This window comes from Andrena cerasifolii, chromosome 5, assembly GCF_050908995.1.
Source record: "Andrena cerasifolii isolate SP2316 chromosome 5, iyAndCera1_principal, whole genome shotgun sequence".
Taxonomy (NCBI): domain Eukaryota; kingdom Metazoa; phylum Arthropoda; class Insecta; order Hymenoptera; family Andrenidae; genus Andrena; species Andrena cerasifolii.
Window position 1 is genome coordinate 14,502,264 of NC_135122.1, and position 23,509 is coordinate 14,525,772.

The 23,509-nt window shown below is 44.3% G+C and overlaps 1 protein-coding gene across 3 annotated transcripts in view; it reads right to left on the reverse strand.

Moving 5' to 3' along the window:
* The window catches only part of LOC143368664 (uncharacterized), a 249,502-nt gene extending 226,260 nt beyond the window's left edge, over nt 1-23,242 (reverse strand). Inside the window, exon 1 of one of the 3 annotated variants that reach the window (XM_076811614.1) lies at nt 22,119-23,242. In XM_076811614.1, coding sequence (XP_076667729.1) covers nt 22,119-22,179 — 61 coding nt within the window. In that variant the 5' untranslated portion in view covers nt 22,180-23,242. The remainder of the gene's footprint in view (nt 1-22,118) is intronic. The other 2 variants (XM_076811613.1, XM_076811612.1) reach the window with 2 other exon arrangements.
* Nucleotides 23,243-23,509: the final 267 nt, after the last annotated feature.

A 23,509-nucleotide genomic window follows, 5' to 3' on the forward strand; every position in this document is an offset into this window, starting at 1 on the left:
TCCTCGCTGAAAAGAATACGAAGTAGGTCGCTCGATGCGTCGACTTATGTTCAATCACCTAAGCTATTGATGCCACATGAAACGGACATTATTCTGACATGCATCTCGACTTCCCGTACACTTTATCGAATGTTATTTATATTATGGACACTCAACTAAAGCAATCGGATACGTCGAAAAATTGGTAAGAAATTTCCATGACATGTTTTAACAAACGTTTGCTTCAAACGTGATTTCATAACAGAAAAGTTCTCCGTATGTTACAAACTTGCACCTAACGGCAAGTAGCGCTCACTAATGAGTTATTTCTTTGTCAGCAACAGGTCAATTAACAATCACAATATCAAAACCGAAACCGGGGATAATCTTCCTAATGAACTCTTGGCATGTTCTCTTTTCTATCACATTTCAAGCTACTAAAATTCTAAATTCAGACTTTCACATTCATCTTCTCGATCTGTGAAGATCTGTCATAGCGTGTCATTCACTAATTTCCCTTCCATTAACCACCTGATTTTACATTCGAATTTTGGTTTCACACTTGAAGAACAAATCTGTGCAATCGATGTTTCAAAACGAGCTGCACGTGTTTAGAAAAGTACAGCCTGTGTGTGGATGCTACTGGCAATTTTCTGCCGAGCAAAGTTCACGACCGTAAATGGAAAACGGGCATACGTCGTCGATAACTGATCGGAACTCTTTATCGAAGAAGCCGATCTGGCACGCTCAACCCGCGCTGCTCCATGTTGATTGCGAGCAACCTTTCATTCTTGATTCTTCGAATGAATGAACCGGTAAATGAGTTCCGTGTCCGCCGTGTGTGTACCTTTCCCTTCTGTCTCCATGCACGTTGTATGAGGGTCGCTTCGAAAGCCGATATAGATCGATACTCAGGGCACAGCGCACTGGAGGGAAGGATATGTAGTGGCTTTTTTGAGCCATTAGGCGCGGGTTGGCAAAGAGCGGGAAATGAATAAGCGTCTCTTATCTAATCTTTTTAGCATTTAAATACCAGTTTTTTTGGCATTTAATCAACAATTAAGGCAGTAGAGCACAATGAACGAGAATGGAAAATTTCTTGCAACTAAAATATTCGTCTAATTCCGAGCAATTTCTTGTTAAAGGTATCCCTTCCAATTTCTGTTTTAATAAGTGGAAGTTTCAGAAAAATCCGACGAAAAAGGAATAGAATTTCTTCTGGTATATTTTACTTGAGTTGTAAAAATTTTGAAAGAAGTATTCACTTAAATACAACAAAAAAAGCAGGGGAAAATTTAGAAATATTATTTGCTTTGCTGATAATTCTTAATAGTACCCTGAATCTTTCATTTGTAAAGGAAACGGTAAGCAGGAGATTTCATGAAACGTTAAACCACACCGATAAAGAGCAAGAATATATTTCAGAATATACTCGAGGTATCACTGGACCACTTTGAAGCTCGAAGGTATTGCAGAGAGAGAAATTAATTTCCGCCCGACACTGAGAATATTTTAAAGGGCTTTCTGATAGAATGACGACACCCACGGCGCTAACTTTTAATCAACCAGCCCGGCAAGAAGGAAGTCGTTCGTTTGGCCGAAAATAAGTTCAGAATAAAAACAAACGCGGCAGTTCCAACGGCGCAGCCTCGGCTTAATTATATGAAGTCGACAGAAAAAATTGCGCAACAGCGAAATGTAGGTCGGGTTCAGATGCTCGAATTTTATTGTTCGAACGCACGGGCCTCGACTATAGACCTCTGAAACTGGATTTCCTAGGAGAATACCAGGCTCCATACATCTGACAGCGAAATCTCGAAACATCGGGTCACGAAACGTGCTTGGGGAAGCGGTGATTTTCTATTTGTGAACCATTACGCGTGATTTTAGAGACCAGGGTTTTTCCACTTGAGACCTGGGATTTTCTCACGTGATCCGACGATATTCGGGCATTTAAGTGAACTGCACAAGCAAGCACGAGGGTTGCTCGGCCAAGGAAGAGATGAACAAGAAGAGAACGATACTACGAGGGTCTAGGAAAGCTTCTTTTTTTTTATAGCTATTAGAAGTTTCCTTCATACTTTCATACTGGCTAATTTCATGCATTTAATTTAATTAGCACATTTGACATCGTTATAACTCAGACTCAAGTATTCATCGTTATCCTATATTAATATTCCGCTCAGTTCCCGAGATGGCTGCCCTGCAGGAATTCATATTAAACGAAAGAAAGAAATGCTGTTATTAAATTTTTTAATTCTGTGGGTGTTGATGCAGACACTTGATGAAGGAAGATTTACATAATATTAGGCAGACTTAATTAAAGCAGAAATGATTTGTCAGACATTTATCGTTCGGAATATTAAACACTATGGTTTCCTTTAAGAAGCAGACGTGGAACGAGTGTTTTATTCTGGGAAGAAAAATTACGCCGATATTAATAGCCCACGTTATCAATCCCACCCCAAACACTGTTAAACACGTACCCAGGTTACGCAAGACCCCGTAATAATTTGCAATTTTAAACGCACCTTAGCCTTCGGGGAAGTTCACCTTTATATGCAAATTAACTCGTACGTAGACGGCGACCTAGCGCGTTCTTTGACGCGTTAAAATAAATCCAGACTAAATGCCCGCCATGTAATACGATTTCCTTGTAATGCAATCAAAGTTTTTTAACGCGAGCGGGCGCTTTACGAACTGAACTTCATAACTAGCCTCTAATAGTGCTCGGGGCATCTCGAGGAGAAGTTTCGACGTAAATACCCGACGCGTCACGCGGGTCTTTAAGAAGAATAGAATTGTAGAACGAGCCCCAGGCGCTCCTCCTTCTACCCTAAGAAAATATGAAATCCAGGCCGGGGAAAAGTTCCTCGGTCCCCTGGCTATATCTCGCGCGGCAATTAAACTTCCCGGCTTTTGGAAAAATATCTGTATTAGGAAATTTCAATCGCGTCCTTGGGGGGGAAAAAAAACTGGACCGATCGTGACGGCGGAGATTCGGAAAGTTTACCCAGCTGGAGGATAGAATTATTCGTGGGAACGGGGACGGAGAACGAGGAACAGTGGCACGAATCAGGAAAAAGGGGAGAGAGGGAAAGAGTAAGCAGCGAAAGAAGTCCACCATTAGTCTTCCTGACGGTTTCATCCTGCGACTACTAGTCAAGCTAGCCCTGCACTCCTGCGTCCCCTCCTTTTTAAAAGAACGTTTTATTCCGCCGATTTGTGTGGCCATTGAATGCAAGCTTGCACAGAGGAAATTTTATAATTGAGTTTAAGATAAGTCGACGTCAGTTACGTGGGCCTCCAAGAACGCTTGGCATATTCATTGTCTTTTCGCGCGGATTGAATCGAGAAAGTGACTAATGATCTGAAATAATTCTGTGCTCTGCAAGAGTGTACAATACGACGTGATTAATATTTTCTGCGACGAATCGCCGCTCTCCCGTTCCGAAGTAACCATCCCCTTATTAAGTTGGCAAACGCGCGACAGTCGAAGAAACCGTGGCCTTATTCGGGAATTCAGCGGCGGTGAAATTTCAATTTTCCGGCGGGCATAAATTTCGAGGCTCGAGTCTGCGTTCGCGTCGACGTGCGACGTGCTGCCACATTTTCAAATGCAAAATACCAAGAGCACGTATTAAACCCTCGCGTCGAGGTCTGCAAAGGAATTCCCTATTCCTGCAAGGCCGACAGTTTCCGCGCGTGCAAGGGGAGCGGCAAAAAAAAAAGAAAAGAAACTTGTCAGACGCGTCTTGGATTTGCATCTTACTTGAATTTTTCATGCCCGCGGCCATCCATTTTTCGTTTCTCCCTGGCTAATCCTTCACGCGAGCTTCGTACGTTAATCTTGCACGCTGCGGACGTATTCTCGCTCTGGTGTTCAATCGCACGCGCCTACGAGGAACATGAGCGTATATATCTGGCTGGACGCCGATTTATTAGCAGTGCCATTAGGACAAGCATAATGCTAATATGAATATGCAAAATAGGATATAATAAGTAACAACTGTGTGTTACCTCGTTCAATCAAGAAGCGTTTAATTTATTACTCTGAATGAGAAATGATGACTAATATGTGGAACAACGAGGCAGCTGGTACCTTGTGGACAAAACCAAGTCGAGTGCGAATAATGTAGAACGATTTGTTTCCACGCGAGGTTTGTGTTCGAAAAAATAGAGTTCGAAAAGTAACGAATGCATGTCGAATGCACGCGTACCCCAGGGGTTTCACATTTTGATTCCATCGAATACGATGCATCCTATCAAAAAGTTCATTTTACCCACCCGACACATTTTTTTTCGCACGCAATCATTCGGCTTCTCCCTGTATTTAATCACCCGTAATAATACCTACCATTTCGTTAACTCCAAATAAATATTATACTGTTCAAGATATATTATATGAACTGCACTTATCCTTTCTGAATCCCGAATGCATTCTTGCAATAGGGTCCTTGTTGCATAGTAAAAAGCACCTTGTCACATTTATCAATAAATCATCGATTTATAATGAATAATTTCAGTAGCCTTTCTATGTTCGTCATTAATGATCGCTATTCAATTTACACAGAAAACGCAAGCAGCCCTTCGATCGCGATAACCGCGACGATGATCTATCATCTTTATACATTTTGTAGGCTGCATCGGATGCAGCCTACAAGAGCCAGCCTACCCAGGCTCGTGCTGAGCAAAATGGTACGGCGAGAATCGGAAGTTCCGGACTATAAGTCAGCCTGCCACGAAGAAACTTTCGTAAGTGGGCAGTTCTCCTGAGAAATTACTGGCATCAGTCTGCCGTAATCACGGCGCCAGAAGGCTGGCCAGAAATGTAAACGCGTATAGTAATTCACTGCTCGTGATATCTTTCTCACGGGACAATGGAGCACCGTTATCCTGCGGATGTCTTTCTTCTCTCGTCCTGCCCACTGTTTTATAATCCTCCCGACGTTAAACTCCGATGCCGCGCCACTAACGAGCATTCTAATTCTCTTTAAGGGTCAATTAAGCCGGCTCTGACATGGGGGTTGTTATTTGTCCAACGCGATCGTTTCGGAGAAGGGATTTCCGCGAGACACTTCAACGTCCTGATCATTCGCAGTTTAATCCTGAGATGCTGTTTCGATACTGGGATGATTATGATGTCTGCTCAGTCGCATCTTTGGGGTCGTTTCAAACCTGCTCCATAATTTAGCAATTGCGAAGGAAGCGCGAAAAGAGAGAGTAGACTGTTTTTACATAATCAAAACGATCTGCTATTTTGAATGTCATTTCAGAGACAGAGATAGTTGAAAATGGTGAGCAAAGAGCTTCCGGAACTTCAAGATCTTGAATGTGAAGAAATGTCGAAATCAGCCGCGCGTTCGCGGGGCCGAAAACAATCCGAGGAGGAAATAATCGTTTAGTTGGTTAAGCGTGCGGCGAATAACCGGGCCAAATTTAAATTAGTTTCGCAGCAATGCATTCATTACAGCCAGTGACCTATTTCTGAAATAATTCGCGTCGTTGTAATCGCGATACTATCCAATTTGTCGAAATTGCGAGCACGACCCTATTTATTCTTTGCGGTATCTATTATCGTATCCAAAACACGCGCCGCCCCAGCGCGCTTAATATTAGACCATTTATTCGTGCCTTGTAGGGACATTAAATCGCAAGATTGCGTATGCGTACCGCTTTAACTTTTCCATTTTAAATACCCAAAAGCTTCCGTATCACGCAACAATGGATTTACTATTTCTCGATGAAATACGGGGACCAATGCAGAACCTATGAAATGGAGGACAAGTAAAAACCAATGGAAATGCTTATCTCCAATTGAAATTCCCAGGGCATAAGAGAAACTATGAATCAGTAGAGACCTCTAGAATTTAAGGAAAGAAATGGCCAGGCTGGAATTCCTGAAATTCACTGAAGAAATTGTAGGTTTATAATCGAAGGAGATTACAAGAACGAGAAGGAATGCCAGGATTCGGGTCAAGCAGGTCTTCCAAGTCTCGGCGACTAACTAAAATTCCCACCGCGTATAAAAGGATTCTCACCTCTAATTGAACACCTGCAACGAAGTTTAACGCGCACTGGCATCGCCGTCAACAACTTGTCGCCACATCAGTGCTGGGTAATTTGTAAAACGGAAACGCCGCAGCGCCCCGTGGGCGATTTTCCAGTTAGCAGCCACTCTAACGAACTCGCCCCACGATGAATCCACCGCGAAAAGCCGGGGAGACCGCGAAGAATCAACACGGCGAACTTCTCCTGCGTCTTCGTCGAGAAACATTGACACAAAACTCAAGCGAACAAAAAGGGTGAAAGCGAAATGATATCATCATACTTGTGAGCAGAGAGGCCTCGACGGAGAACAATAATCCAATTTGCTTCTGACTTCAACATATGTGCCTACCGGATCAACGGAAGGGTTGTTACATCTTCGTTACATTTCCCTTGCAACTGGTGATTCACAAGCCCCGATCCAACTCACTGAAATATTACTTCAAACATTCATATTGTCTTATATTAATTCCCAGCTCTGAACTCGACAACGATATCGTCAGCCAGACACCCATCTCGAAAGAACGAAGTAAAATCAAGATCCAAACTGCAGACGAGAAGAAAATTTATAATCTCTTTCTAATCCTTTGATTTGTTCGGTAAACGATGTAACGTTGTTCGGTACAGGCACATTGCGAGTTTTTGGCATGAAGCTCTATCGGAGTCATCCCTATTGGATCGAAAGTCCAGCGTTGACGCGTCCGATCAGACATCTTGCTCGATCGTCGGATTCATATACATCCATCGGGACGAAATTGCCTGAATACTGGCTTTCAATTTCGCCGTTCACCCGCGAACATGCTCGCGATACGTAAACACGACGCACGCGTAATAGGAGTACAACGTGTACCGGACTTCCGTCATACGTTACTGTCAGTGGGATCGTGTATTTGCGTACACAGTAGCCTGCATACACACACTTTTCGCCCCTGTCGGGTCAGCGTCGAGGGGAAAGCCCGGATTTTCGCGTGTTTTCATCGGGGATACACCGTGGTGTGAACGCGTCACGCTAAACCGTCCTCGAAGTCGTGGACTGTCGAGTTCAGAAGGGACCTTAACCCACGGGCTGACCTGTTTAAAGGCAACTAGTCGAGTCCCAGTTGATCGTTTACAGGATATTCTAATGAAGGATCCAGTAGCTTCATTTCGTATGATGGATAAAGGATACTGTTTAGACTGCACGTCTGTCTACTTTGTTCGAAACAAAATGAGGCATTAATTGCATCTGACTGGACGATGAGGAGACGTAAATTTTAATCGCTGCGTTCGGTTATTAGGGGTGCTTTGAAGATGTTACTCTTGTTACTTTATGCTTTCAACTTCCAGCCATAAATTAGAGGCCACCTGCTTCGCCGTGGCGAGGAAACAGCTAAAATTAACAGTCAGCTGTGCTCATCTATACGTAATTGCCGTTTGTCTGCGCGTAAAGCAATGCTGTAATGACTATTTTATGGCATCGTTAAGTTCTTTCGCTGCGTTTCCTTTCTGAGTTTTGTGATCGGCGACAGAAATAGGTATTGGTGATAAAACTTCATGCAGACGTTCACCGATCATTGTATTTTAAAACAACGACAGTTCTATGGAAGAAAAACTCAATGATTTATCAGAAGATACAGTTAAGAAACTGATAGGTAGAAAGAATAATCTAAGAATTAGCTATTATTTCCACTCATCTTAGTCATGTTAATTTTAAAAAGCAATCTAAAAAACAACCAATGCAGTAGGATCTTTCAAATTTTAACGTTTAAGTCTACTTTATACGATTTATGCTCTAAAATTTACTCTTTCCTCGTTTGAAACCTTTCCTAGTCAAAATTTCCAGCCAACACCAGCTTGTCACATAACAGTTACAAAACGAAACCAGAAGTTGGCTTTAGAGGCTGCGCAAAGCTGCCAGAGTTCGCTAGAGGTTTAAAGAGCAACGACGCTTCTTTGACGTAAATGCAACGATTACCAGGCGATTGCAGTTAATTCCGAAGTAAAAGCTGCGGCCGAGCACGAGAAACAAACGCCAGGCGGGAAGGGTGAAATGAAAAGCCGAAATAAACGGATTTATAATATCGCAGAGGGAGGCCCGTGCTCGCTGTGCCGCACGTTAACGCGGTTAAGTTTCAACAAAACAAACGGGTGTCACGCAGCTCACGGTGTTACGTGCCCGTGTAACCTAATTAGTGCTCGACATGCGTGTAATGTTGGCTTTTCCGTCATTGTCCTGACTGCGTGTCAACCAGGCCGAGGCAAATGCGCGCCAGAACAACCGATGCTCCATGATTTTACGAATGTTATGGAAATGCAACACCGAGAATCTCTTCTTTCCGAAAATTTTCATTCGCCACAAACGCCAGACACGGTAACGAAATCGAAACTCCTGCAGGTAATAATAGATACCACTTACAAGCTAAAAGTATTTCTCCTTTTTCATTAAAAAATTTCAAAACTGTTGAATTTCACAATTTTTAGACCACATACTTCTAATTTTCACCGGCAGCTTTTTCCGCTCTATGTCTAACGAATTTTTGGACAGCTAAGCGCACGTGGATGCAAGCCGAACAATGAGCGAAGCTTCCACGCATTTCCCTTGGCTCCCCGATGTCACTTTGCACCCAATAAGTCTCCCCATTTCTCCGGCGTTACAGAGTAACACGCACGAAGGCAGGATTTATTAACTACATTTCGCCGACGACGCCACAGAATGCGAGAGAGCTGCTCGTGTGTTTCGAAGTCGAGCACAAAACGTGCCCCGTAAACAATTTTCTCGTCCCATAAAGCCTCGGTGTACCGTCGAAGAAGATCGAGCAAGATTTATAGCGGGAGTGCAGCGGAGTCAGAGACGACCGGGGCAACGTGGTCGTTTGTGTGCAAAACTTTCAGCGAGATAACGACGAATGTCTCGCAAATTGCAGGCTGAAGCGATTCCGCGGGGTCCCAGAGGGCGAGGGGCGGTATCGAAATACAAGGATACAGAGCGATTTTACGGTGCAGGAGAAACCGGATCGATGCCTATGATTATGTCCCGCGGTTCGTGGCACCGGAGAGCTCGCGTACGGAGCACGCTCCACTCTTTATCGCGTTTATGGCTTCATATCGCTGGCCGTGCCGCGAGATTATCCGAACAGCTGGCCCGAACAGAGTAATCCCTCCTCGGGATATCGCTATTGCGGTTTAGCACGAGTTTCGCCAACTTATCCGTCGTGTTTCGTCGACGTGTTCCTCGCTTCAAGCGCGGATCATTGCGTTCGCATGTCTTTATCATTTGTTTCTCTGCATGGGCTTGCAGTGCGCACTAGTTCCTTGAGATCGAGCGATTAACTCGATCCGATTTCTTCGCGGGAATGTGCTCCGTTACCTACTACGAAGTCGCGAACGCGATGCCATTGGGAAGATGTGCTGTGCGAATGGAACCAGGTGTGGTTCGTCGGATGTCTTCTCTTCTGCGAATGATGAAATTAGTTTCTTATCTGGAGAGTCTGTTGAGTGACAGAAGAAAATAGCCGCGGCGAACGGTGGGAATAGTTACAGCGAGCATCAATTTCAACGTGCCCTTCTAACAAGGGAACATCCCGAACCCGGAAATTCGAAAAACTCTGAAACTTTGTGAATATGCAATTTCTGTTTGTTGCCCAAATTCACTCTAAGGGGGCAGTTATTTTCCGATTCGTTGTTACAACTAGTGGACTGTAAAATAATTTTTTTGCCAAATGATAGATCTAATTAAAAGAAGTAACTTTTGTCACGAAACTTTTTTCCTACCTCTTGCAGATTGCGAGTTACAAAATAAAATCGGAGAATAGCCGAATTTTCAGGGGTTAATTCCACCCGGTTAGAGTGAATTTGGGCAGCAAACGAAAATTGCGTTGTAATCAGGAGGAAATCCCCTATGTATTCGCAAAGTTTCAGAATTTCTTGAATTTTCGGGTTCGGGATCTTCCCTTGTAAGATGAGAAACAGAAAGATTTCACAACTGCCGTTGCCCAGGATAATGGCTCTATAAAGGTCAGAATAAAACGACGTCAAGATACACCGTAACGGCCTCGAAAAAACGGCACAGTCGCTAATTGAATCGCAGCATCTTCCCCGTCGATACTTAATCTCGTAATAAGAAGCTTCATCTTCGCGAGGGTGCTTCCTAATCCTGGCGTTATCCAGCGTGTCTACAGGGCCGCGCAGTGTCGTCCTTTCAGGCTCTTATCCTGGTACTCGTGGAACAGAGCGTTTCATAAATCCTGCCGCGAGAGATAAGTGGCCCGTGAACGTCTTTCGTCCTGTCTCCTTGCTGGTAGTTCACGACCAGTGAGATCCTCTCGGTGTTTCGGTACGGTTAACTCGAGCGAAACACATAATGCTCGCCCATTCAACCTTCCTAATCAAAAGTCCGAATTTTCCGCGCGCGACGCTTCGGCCTCGTGCTCGCGATAACGTAACAGTCCACCGGCTGCGCGCGATACGCGTCTATTAACGGGTCCCTCCAACTCCATTAAGTAAATTCCAACTCCTATTGGAGCCTGATCAGACTTCGATCGCAATGGTTAATTCGTCTCGCGACCAGCGCCGCTTGTTCGCCGTTAACTCGATTTCACGCGAGCTCCGAATACGCGGGGTTTCGATTTTACCAGTCGATTTGACCCGCTTGTTTTCCAGCGCGGTCTCAGTTTCTAGCTGGTCGATTTGCACCGCCCCTGTCTAACTTTCGCCCGCGACTGGTTACTGTTCGGAAATGAACGAAGAGGTCGACGAAAATGGAATTGCAGCTTTAGTTTCCGCGACACGGAGGAGTTGCAGTTTCGTGCATGCTTCGCGGAGATTTGAGCCTCCACGAAGTAACGATTAGGGGAATTATCTAACTCGCAGTAACTCCAATGTGCAATGCATCCCCTCGATAGTGACGTAAATGGATTTAAAAAGAGAAGAAACTATATGTACGCCGAATTCACGCAGAACTACGTACAGCTATAAAAACGTATTAATGGTAGAGGAAAGCAGCAAGCTACATAATTCTAGAAAAGATAAAGCGAAGTACGCCAGGCCGAATTTCCAACGAACAACCCCCCCGATAAATACGCGAATTTAAATATTCCAATACCACTTCCTCGGCGACATACCAAGATTCAACCATCTTACTCTCGATCTTTTAATGCATCCTTTGTATTCGTGCCACTAAATGGCAGAGAGAAATTCGCCAGTCTAAGGGTGCCTTCCACCTTGCCGTCGAGGACCGGGGAAATGGAAAGCGAATCGAACCGTCTCTGTTCGTCAGAACTCCGAGAAGAACGCGCGGGATCGTGTGGCATTCAGGGAACTCGATATATCGAGGATGCGCCGAGTTCGCCACCCGAACTCGACCAAACGGAACGAAAGTAGGAGAAACCGACGTTGGAGGAAGAAAAGCGGGATAAAGACAAAAGGACGAAAGAGGAAACTGTCCCGGGGCGAATCAACAACTTCCAAAAGGGTCGAAATAAAATCGAGAGGAAAACAGCCAACCAGACGGACTGAACGTAGTCTTTGCTCGCGAGTAAGCTCAGCTTTGGAACTGCATACGCGCGAGTGCGTAAGGGATATGAAGTAATTTTTTTGCTCCGTAAAAATATGTACGGTGAAATTTCGAGTGGCTGTGGCAACTGGCAACAGGCACTTTAAAATATTGCATCAACAAGTTTCGTGAAATATCTCTTAAAGTTGTGAAAGCTAAAATAGTCATCTTAAATATTGTTCAAGTCAAAGATTCTTTACCTTCTAACACTGTTTAAGTATCCTACCTAAAGTTACTAGCAATATTGTATATTCTAATAAAAGAATACATATAATAAAGAACAATCCCAAACCAGCAAGTGGAAAACAACCTAAGTAGTAACTCAGACATTCCAGGGTGTAATAAACATCAGTTGTTTCGTGATATTTCATCAAGGCGAACTACATTTAAAAATTTCCCCACTATTTTAAACTGTGTTCCCCCTTTCTAGCACTAAGAGCAGCGCGAATAGAGATTTATCTGAGAGTGAAACAAAATGAAACTTAAAGTACAGTTGTTTATGGTTTAATCCACTATGTCCAAATTAAAAGTCAGGAAAAAGTTTCTTCCACAAAATTGCAGCACAAAAATCGCCTATACGCATGTTCAGAAACTACAGAAACTCCGATACCTTCCGTTTCGCTCCAGCTTCATATGATTCCTTTGATTCAAAATTTATAGATCGCGGTATCTCTGTTCGAAACTAGCACTAACTTCTACTCCTGCTCTCTCGCAGCCCACACACATTGGCGGCGCTCCAAAACGCGAGTCTATCGCCTCGTAAATTATTTTGACGCGTCCCGGGAATTAAACGTAACACAAAAGTATTACACCCGATATCAGTGTGGCGGGCTCACGGATCTCGCGGGAATAAAGTTCGCCCGCGTTCGTTTCTGGCGGATCGACTGAAAATATCGATCCGACGCAGAGGGAAGCCGTTGCTCCACGCAAAAAAGGAGCTTCGCTTTATAATATCACGAGCTGATTCTCTGGAAGCGCACGAGAATCCTAGAATTCACGAGTATCGACAACCTCTCGCTGTAAGTGATATTGAAGACCAGAAGGGATTCTGAATCGAACGAAATCTACCATGCAAGCTTGGATAAATTAATATTTTAAATAAAACTGATCACTAAGGTCGCCACTTTCCAATCGGTCGAAGCCATTACTTTGATTTTTCACATAGAATTTTCGGCAATGACATTGCACGCAGAACGTCGCCTTTTCAATCGTCGAGGTGCTGATCGATAAGTCGCAGATTCGCCGTTATGTTCTTTCAGAGGTTTACAAAAAAAAAAGGGTGCAGAGGCGCGGGGTGCAGCACGCGCAGGCTGAGGTATTCAGCGTAAAACGTGAATACTTCGGCCGCCCGACTCAGAGCATTTGCATAATTAGCAGAGATTTTGTCCGGGTCGTAATGAAGTTCGCATTACAGTCGGTGAATCTGGAGGGACACGCCGCGTGCACCCCACTAAATTATTTCGCCGACCGAGCCAGCTGCTTGATACCAAGGATCCGTACCTATCCACCGCTAAAAACACCCTCCGTAATTTATTTAGCGTCAGATATGTAACAGCCCTCCGCTAATTGTAATTTTGTACACGAATGACACACGCGAACCCTTGGCTCATTAATAGAAATAATAAAGTTTCTCCTCATGCGAGGGAACTTTTAAAGGAAACTGTAGAAGTGGTACAGCGGACTCCTCGAGGATCTCGGCTCGGTATCGAGAATGTTTCCTAGCGTCTAATGGTGTCCCCTCGAAATCTCTTTTTATCGAGTGAATCCTATCTCTCAAGGAAAAGCTTTTGGTTCAGCAGCTGGACAGTGCTTCGATTTCACGCTTCACGGAAACTCGCCGCCGCTTGTTTCTATTTGTTGCAGCTCCTACCCGTTTTTATGTATGAGCAAATATCGGGGGACGTGAGAGGATCTGAACATATCACCTCGAGCTAATGGAATTGCTGGCTGGATTAATTCCTAACTTCCAGTAGGATAGCGCTTGCCAATATAAACGCAGATTGAACGCATCGATTTTATCCAGCTACTTCGTATAAATGCTAGTGTTTGACATATGAAATGGCTGTTTGTGTAATTAGTCACACGCGCGGTGTAAGATACTAATTGCCAGCCACGTTTTGTCCGTCGTAAGATCAAGGATCAGCATTGTTTCTCCCTACAAAAATTTGTAAACATTACTGAAACATAGATAAATATATGAACCAAAGTTTGATGAAAACAATTATCGTATAAATGTTCTATAAAATGTACAAAAATTGGGTAAAAAACGTGTTTCAAACTAGAATACCCCCTTAAACAATACTCACGCAACACAGCTTCCCACAAAGCAGATGAAGATTTTACCAAAACACCCTTTCAGAATTCATGTAACATAGGAGTCCTTAGGAACAAAATTACCTAATCCTAGAACCATCCGATTAATCCCATCTCCCGCTACCAACACCACACTTTAACCCCTAATTACCCAAATTAAGCGATCCTTTACATTCACCCCGCAGTCTGCTTCGAACACTAATATTCCTTCGTTTAAAGCCAGGACGCCTACAACATCAAGCGTAATACAGCCGTGAAAGCGAGACTTCGTAACAGCGACGCCCCTCGCAGCGTTCGAGTTTTTAAGCGAGGTGAAAATCGTAAGCGTTAAAAAAGTGGTGGTCGTACGTTTTCCCTCGTAACGTGCTCGTGTCCACTTAAAATCCACGCGGTGAATTCCAGACGATCCCGCGAACGCGAAAAAACGGGGGAAGGATCCAAAATGCGAGAGACAGACGGTCGGAGACGACCTCGCCGAGGTCTGCTAGCTGTGGCAGCCGGGCGAAAATGAAATTAAGAAACTACGGCGCGAGTCAGGCTGGCTGGATGGCTGGCTGGCCCACGGAGCATATTACGTTTCCCCGCAAGAGGAGCTACGTTACCAGCGTCGGTATCCTGGAACATGCCTGCCAGGATATATTGTAATAGCCGCGCGGGAGCGTCCTTAAAAGTCGTTGCATTTACATCTCGGGGTAGCGGGGCGCCAAGTGCCGCGGAATAAAGCGCATCTTGCACGCTGGCCAATTGTCCTCGGGTTATTAATTTTCGTCTCCCTCCCACGTTTTTGCCCCGCTTCTTTCGCTGCGTCGTCCTCTGATAATCAACCCGCGAATCTCGCTCGCATTGGACTTCTAATGGGCTCGAAAAGATCGCGGGGTACCCTCGGACGTGTATAATATAGTGGGAACTCCATTACGCGGGAAATAACAGTTCGTTATTTGAACGCTATGGTATTCTAACGTCAGGTTTGTACCTACTATCGGAACAGTTTCTTTCAGAAATGTGGGGAAGTTATTCCGAGGGTGGTGTGGGAGTAAAGTTTGCAAGGAGGGCACTCCAGTGGTGAGTTCGAACTGTGGGGTAACTTTAATATTCCGAGTAGATATAGTTACCGCGAGACAAAATTCGTATGGAAAACAGAAGCGTGGGTGATCGCACCGTTAGCGGATTATTATAATCATTCCAGTTAGAATTGACTAGCAATTGATCACAGGACAACAATTGGAAATTAACGAGTGGTAATCAGCTCGTAGCCGCACGATCCACGCTCCATTCGCGGAATTATCCACGTGTTACGGGCCCTGTCTCGTCGACCCTATCCATTAAATGCGACGACCGATCTCTGTACGATCCTCTGCCCGAATAATTTCACGTTCATTAAGTAGACCGTGGATCGAGCGTGTTCGCGCGCACTTTGGGATATAACTGTTCGGTTTGTAAACGCCATTCGTCTCTGATCATACTATTTTGCATATCAGAGTATCGTTTCTGCCTAACATGTAGAGGTTTCTTTGAAAATTCTGAGTGGAAACGTGTTGAAGCATCCAAGAACATGTTTTCACTGAAAACAACATATCGGAGACGTCGAATGAAATGAAGTACACGTCGCTGGAAATTTCAATCAAAAGATGACCAAAAAGCAACGCAGTATTGCGCAAACAGCAGTAAATCATTTTTTATTCTTTTAAACAATATGTTCCCTTCCATTCGCGGAATTTTTTTTAATCATTGCGAAATGAAAAGCATTCTACTGCGTGGCACACGTTCGCTTTTTTTTTATCGAAATGGTCGAATATAAATTTGAAATATAAATTTGAAAAAGATTTTCGTGCAACTTGATTTATATTATAACTCTGGTTTTATCTGCATTATTTGAAAAAAAAGAAGGAACAAAAGCAAACAACAAATGCGATGCGCGATGCAAACGATGTAATGTTTCTACGATAATAACGTATTACATTGCGCGAATCAAAGCAACTATCTTCCTATAAAATATATCGAAGAAGAAAAATATCTCGGTTAATTACGTTCACGACATTCATGCTCCGTTTTTTTTTTCTAGAAGACAAACGAATCGATCTCATAAATCGTTCACCAATTCACATTCCATTGCGCCAGGTTAAACACGCCAATAGAGAAGTAATTTCGAACGAACATATTCCACGTTTCCCGCATACATATGTATGTGCACAATTACCTCTCGAAAGTGAAAAATAAATTATATAACAACTCGTCATCATAAGCGTGGTGTTTCAACGTTTCCGTCTGAATAATTCCGCAGCGAATATGAAATTATTAGACGGTCGGGTCGCAAGCACAACGAAACGTATAGGTATGCGCGCTAAACAGTTTACGTGATTACACACTTGACAAGGATGAACGTCGATTTATCAGCACGATGCAGCCTCCAATTTTAGTCACAAATTTCCACGTAAACAGGTGCCAGATATCAGAGGGAGGGAGAGAGAAATAGGGAGAGACAGAGAGAAGCGTTTGAATTTACTGATTGCGATTCGAGCACGGGCTGTTTCGTACGCGAACCCTGCTCAGAAAAGGTGACTTGCGCGCTTGCTTTTTCAAACGCAACACTGACATTCCATTTGAAATTTAATAAATCGAACGAAGGTATATATTCGACACAACGATACTAGCTTTAAGTTAAGAATTTAAGAAATGAATGGGGGCTTAAAATCAGAACCAGCAATGCCCCAGATGATAGGGGAAAGCGGATGAAATGATAGCTTTCGGTACGCCACTCGTGCGATTAGGCGAAAATCCTGGCCGCCAACAGGCTCCCGTTAAAGTGAATCGTCAGCCATGGCCGATTATGTCCCGAAATGGGGCCCAATACGCGACGAACGTTGTAGGTAGGAAATTTACACGCCAGTAGATATCTAGATATGCAGATCGGGCACGCTTTCAAATCCCAGCGAAAGACGAGCCGACTGAACAATAGGTAAATGCACTTCCGCAAAGCGTGGAACACTAAACCGTTGCCAAGGTATGCGACTCGGTGAATCGGGAGTCGTGGAACAGTCGGCAGAGTGGAGTGGAAATGGAAAAGCTTGGAAACGAGGTACCGGTTCGGGAACTTTTCCTCCCCTTGCGAAAAGAACGCGGAATGCAAACAGGCGCGATAGAGAACTTTGTAACGCGCCCTGAGAACACGTTCTCCTCCTTGTCCTTCTATCGCGATGCTTTCTCTTACATGCATCGATAACAGATACCGTAATCGAGTCCAATGTACATACGTTTCTAACCGTGCCATGCTACGAAGCAGGGGGGACAGAGGCGTGAATTTTCTCGAGACTGGGAAAGGCAGGAAGGAACTCTAAACTGAGTGTATTCTGGGGGTATTTTCTGGAAAATGACCATATACTCTTAAGAGGGAAAGGCGATTTGAATTTATCAAAAATTCGTATCTAAGCTTTACGAAGTACTTTATAACTTGAAGCCAACTGAGCAGATTGAAAGCTCCCTGAACATAACACGATACATATGCTAGTATTTAAGAAAATATTAAATAGATGCATCTGTCTGTTTGCATTACAAAAGACAGGCTTCTAGGATCCTGTATCGATTCATTGCCCTGCATTCTATCCCATTTTCTGCACTATCTCCGCAATTTATCCGGCTTGCACACACTCGCAGCCTTAATGATACTGTTGGCGCTCTGCAGTCAACAGAGGGGCAACAACGGGCGAGATTCAGTGAGCAGCAGTCAGAGCAGCGAAAGCTTATTCCCACGGCGAAAGGGAACGCAACGTTCCACCCTTCGATTCCCACCCGCTTCCTCACGTTTACTTAAACGCTCCTCGTTTTTTGCATTTCAGCCCCATTTCCACGAGTTCGCGGGCGAACCAGTCCACTGTCCCTGGGAGCGATTTATGGAGATGGCGGCTACTTTTCAAACTGCATACCGAACGCGGTTATGCCGTGGGGACCAACTATAATTTCCGCGACTACGATCGCCGCCAATTATAATAAGAATTTACGAGCGATTCGAGTGACTACCGGACGACGACTATCGATAAAACGTCATCCAAAGGGCGCGAATGTCGCGGGGCAATTCTTCATTACCTGTCTCCGTTTCGCTGCCCCCCAGCGGCTCGTTCTTTCTCCCTTTCCCGCCAGCGAAATGTCCGATGGATTTACGAGGGTAATTACGCGCTTCCTCCACTGGCTATTCGTCGCTTCGGCGAGCCGAAGCGGGCCACTCCCGTATTTTCATTATTCTTATTCCGTTTCCATTCGCTGCCCGCGGCGTCTTCCCGACGAGTTTGCCCGAGTTTTTGGTCCGGTTCCCGGAAGTATTTGGGCGACTTTGCTTCGAGGAACGGTTCGATGCTTCTAACAGGGTCTGTGCTGCTTGCAAGGGAACGGAGTCGATACACGTCTGCCCGAATCATGGGGAATGAACGTCAACTTCGCGGCCGCTCCTGTGTCTCCGTTGAATGGAGCCATTAATCTCTTACCGTGGTCCATCGATCGATACGTTCTTCTATACGATGATTTCAAGATACTGGAGGTCAGGTAGGCAATGTTTCACTCTTTTCATGCGATAATTGAAGCGAGTTCAGTTCATTTTCACAATGGAGTTCGTTGAAATCCGTGAAGCAGGAAAAATGTATGCTTGAACGGTGACGGGTCAGTCCACGAGAAATTGGTAAAATTTTGCAGTCCGTTCGAGGGATTTTGGTGAGATTCAAATATGATGTAGTCCATGTGAAATTAGGGGGGGTTTAAGTCATCATTTTGATGGTTTGAAATTTGTTTAAAAGATATAGCACGTTGAACCTTTGTGATTTTTGTCCACGTATAAGTTATATGTAGGTCGGGGTATTCGAAGCATGAATATTTGACGAGATATTTTATATACCCGACCCAGGCATATGGGAGATTCCCTGCAGGGTTATCCCAAATATGAACCGCTGTATCCACTTCTCCAGTTTTATGATTTCTTTCATACATCACCTTTCTAAACTCGAACTCGGTATAGTGGAAAACCCAACAAATTAGGATCTCGCTTTCCCCCTGACAAACTTTTTCAAAAGCAAGAATTAAAGAACTACCATCTAATGTTAATATTAAGTTCCCTGCAGCACTACCACAGCACCAAAGTGTTTTGCACAATCATTTCCAGGAATCTCCACAGAATTTCGTCTCTCGTATAGTCGGCGATCATTATCCATTATTCATTGACCCGTGAGATGGATCGCTATCGTTTAACCGTCCGACCGGCGGAAATAAAAATCGCTAATTATAAGCACTTGATTGATACTCTAACCACGAACTCCCGCTTCCGTCTACCTCTCAACGACCTCAAGAATTCCGCATCCTGCAGAATCTAATCCGACTGGCCGCGAGAAGAGTTCTCCGCCTTTCGACTTGCGTTAACTTGGCCTGACTTTGAGCTCCCTGCAACGCACACTGTGTTTACCTAACTAGTATACGTCCGTATAGCGTAATGAGTAAGCAACTTGAGGAACGGTTTACGGTAAGTAACTGGAAGTTGAAACGTGAAGGCACTTTCCCACATGCGCAATATTCTGCGGAAGACATTTAAAGAACTTAATGAGAGTCACTACTGATTGTGAATAAAAACGTCGAAGAATCTTAATATATCAAGCAGAAAGCTTCTATATGTTTGTTTTGTTACAAATTTTCGAACTATAAACTTTGGGATCACGAAATGTGCCTCAGCTAATTATGCCTGACTAATCCAGATGAATGTGAACATTTTCACAAAAAAATAAATAAAAACAAAATTTTTTATAGGAGATGAATCTAAATTTCGGGCGAAGCCGAGTAGTAAAGCTAGTAGTTTATAATAATAGAAAATAGAAACATAAAATTACGTTGCCACGTGTGCAATGTAGGAATTTTAGTGAAACATATTCTGAGCATGTGATAATGGTTCACTCATAAGTGAATTATGAAATTGGAGCTCACCAAAAGTAACTCAAAGTGGAAGTACGCGTACTTCTCAAAGTACTACTCAAAGTATGCATTTCAACGAGGAAATTCTATGCCCAAGTAAACAGAAAATTGTTACGAAACAAGTACCTACACTCCCAAGTCATTACGTAAATATCATACTCCGCTATTACGCGCCTCAGTAAATCCCAGTTTATAACATCCTTACAAAGAAGTTTCTCGCGTAGCACTCGCGCCGGAGCGTAGCATAACAAATGTAAAAGAGTGAGCAAGGTGAAAAATGTGCGCAGAAAACAGCTCGGTACGAAGGTACAATCGATGTTTAATTAGCAGAATTGTCAGGAAACACGTTATCGTTCCTGGAAAAGCGCCTGGAGAGCCTGCAGGTTCTGTTTCAGGCAAATCGTCAGAGAAACCTTATTCTTAGAAGATTTGCTCAACGAAGAGGATTCACAATTAAACAAATCAATCTGCGAGACAAATAACGCGACACTTGAGAGCCGAACTGATTTAGGCCAAAGCGCTGATCCTGGATTTGGAGTGTGTATAATTGTATATCGCCTCGAAGCGAGGCGCTACCAAGTAAGGTGATGTAATATTCAAGGAGAAGCTCAGATGTACGTCGAGGCTGCAACTTTAACTTCATTAAGCGATTACACTAATTGTATTTATAATTGTATGCCAACGTGTCTAGATTTCAAGGAAGGAGAGACGGAGTTACTCGCGACTAAACACAGTAGTCAACAAAATATGCTGGATCAACGGCATAGAATTGCTAGGAGAAGCTGTTCTTTTTAAAATCTTTTTTAATTTCGGAGAGATGAAAGAGTTGATTCTATCGCTGCAGAAGATACAAATTGTGGTGTTACGGCAAAACGTGCCATTATGTATTTAGGAAAATTCTTCAACTGTAGGAGTTTCATAATACAAATCAGTGTTTCCTCAGTTTGAGCTACACTCTATGATAGAAATAAACGAAATTATATTCATGATGCAATGGAGGATTACACAAATCAGGCAGGTTTAAGTGTTTAATTCATCGATTGCATTCGTGTTCTATGTCATCGATTGCGTTACACACCTTAAAACAGCATTCTATATGAACACTTCTCTCAGCAGAGAAAAATTCATGGATACGCAATGCTATGCATTTGCTAATTAATAATACAAGGGAACTGTGCTTGACGAATGAAAAATTCTACAACGAACTCGCGGTTCGAGATAGATATTCCCTGAATATCTGGTTGGAAACGTTGCAAAGTTTTCTCTCGAAACAAGGCATCCATTCAGTCATTTTTAACTTCTAACGCTTTCCTCGCTAACGAGATGCCTGCTTTCCATGTGTTTATAAAAGACCATTAATGAAACCTACGGAATCTCTGATGTCATTCGCGGCACCTCGGAGGTACAAAAAAATCTGCGTGGGATTTAATTTGGCGAGAGTTACATGGGTCGTATTTTCGAATGAAAAATAGAATGTAGAATGTTTATCAATTGTTTCACCCCAGAGACACAAAGCTACTCGGTATCTGAAAGCCTCCAACGTTTTTGTCTTATATTTGCATAAAGAATCATGTATATCTCGGTGGTATTAGTTCTCCCAGAAATTAGCTGCGCATCTCCCACAATTATTGCACGAATTCTGCTTGATCGCGCCCCGAAATTAGTTACTTAAACACTGAAGATTCCCAACACCAAAATTCTACTTAAGCATCGAAAAGAGTGTGTCGAACATGTCGCCTATTTTAATCGAAGCAAACGTTGAAGCTTCAATTCTTATTCCCCCTATGATTACACTATAAAACTGCACAGTTAATTTCCAGCGATGACAGTATTATGAAATCTCTTACTAATGTACTTCAATATTAAATAAAATGATTAAGAATTTCGACCGTAAAGAATTTTTAAAACTTAAAAGTCGCTCTCCAACCGACTCGTACGTTCGCCCGTTTAACACGAGCCAAATTTATAAAAGCAGACGCAGTTTTCTTCCTGATTTAATTCTTTCCTCGATAATGGTCGCGATGCTGACCGAAACGTTGGAAATTTAATCTTAAAATTTGCACAATATCTTTCATTTAATCTCTTAAAAATAGACCGAACCAGTGGGCCGATAACATTTACTTTTAAGTTTCAGTGCTTCAATATTATCCATAGAGCGAACGAGAAGGGATGGATCGATCAGCACTTTTAAAATGTATAAAATTCGAGTGCTATTCGAGGTGCTTCGAAGCAGGGCAATGCCAGAGAAGAATGTTTCCGGAGGACTTCCAAGATTCCCTCGCACGAAATAGAGAGATTCGTTACTCACCCAAATGGTCAGCCCACGCAGCCGGTTGGCCCAGAAGGAACAGCAAAAGGATCGCCAGCATGATGACGCCCGTGTGGCTCGGCCTTCAGAGACAGCAACGATTATCGTCTTGGCATCCAGGGTACACACTGTGCACTGGTCAGTCGACGCGACACAGAAACCGACACATCATCCGCGCTTTGCCGCCGCCGCGTGGACCGCACGGAGCGAAACACTCGCGACGAGCACAGGCCGTCAGGAGAGGTAAGAAAGGCGTGCGGAGTCACGCCTCGAACGACGTCAGCGAATTCGTCAATGTCAGATGGCCAGCGTGGAGCTGCTCACCGGTCCGTTTCCCCGCGGCACGCATATTACACCAGATCGAGCCTTACCTCGCGCCTACCGATCGACCGACGTGCGTCACGTGCGATCCAGTCCACAGAGCCGCAAATAATACGATCCCCAGTACCAGTGATCACACCAATACGCCACGATCCCGTGCGCTGATTACCGTCGTCGGCTCTGGAGTTTGCGACGCGACCTTTCAAATAAGGGCGCCGTTGCACATAACAAGTACGAGTCACGTGGTCCCGCGGGCAAGCGACGCTGCACAACTGGCGTACTTTCATCGACTGCTATCCACCATTCAAAGGCATCCTGCCGGTTTTACCGGACGATCCTGAGCGATCCGCGTGATCCAAGAGCGTCTACCCTTCGGCCGCGAAAGATCGTCGGCGCGAGATCGTAGCCACGCACGTCCCACGCGAGGTGTATCCCCGTTGATTATTCAGGGTTGAATGTTGGCTCGTCGAATGACACTTGCAATTATTGCCGATAAAGTCCCGGCCCACGTTCCAGCTGGATATCTACGAAAACCGGCCGGAGGATCAGACTGTTCACTATACTCGGAAAGCACGACGCGACACCGCTGCCAATACTTTCGAGGGATGGAGATATCGAAAGGGAAATGCACGGAGCACCGCGTGTGTTCGATTCGACGTTCGGCGCGCGACTGACGGCCGGGACGATTTCAAACTGGGCGAAGCGTGACGTCAGTGTTCGCACCAGCGCGCCCTCCGCCGGCCAATCAGAGGCCGCCTGCCGGCTCGGAGATATTCGTTTGTCCCCCAGAAGCTTGTAAGCTCCGTCTACGATGATCATGACCTCGTGAATCTTGACCGCTGAACGTCACAACGATTCCTGTGTTACATTGGGTTTTGTTTAACATTTAACCTGGCTCCACGTGTCGACGGCCCCCGTGGACGGTAGCTGGCTCTGATTTCCTGAGCCGTCGCTGGCTGGGCTGTGCATGGAATGGGCTCCGTGGGTCATCGAGTGTCATCCGCTTGTGTAAGTGCCATTTTTATTAGGTTTACTGGTGCTGTGGAACCTTTGTTGTTTAAAGTAATTCA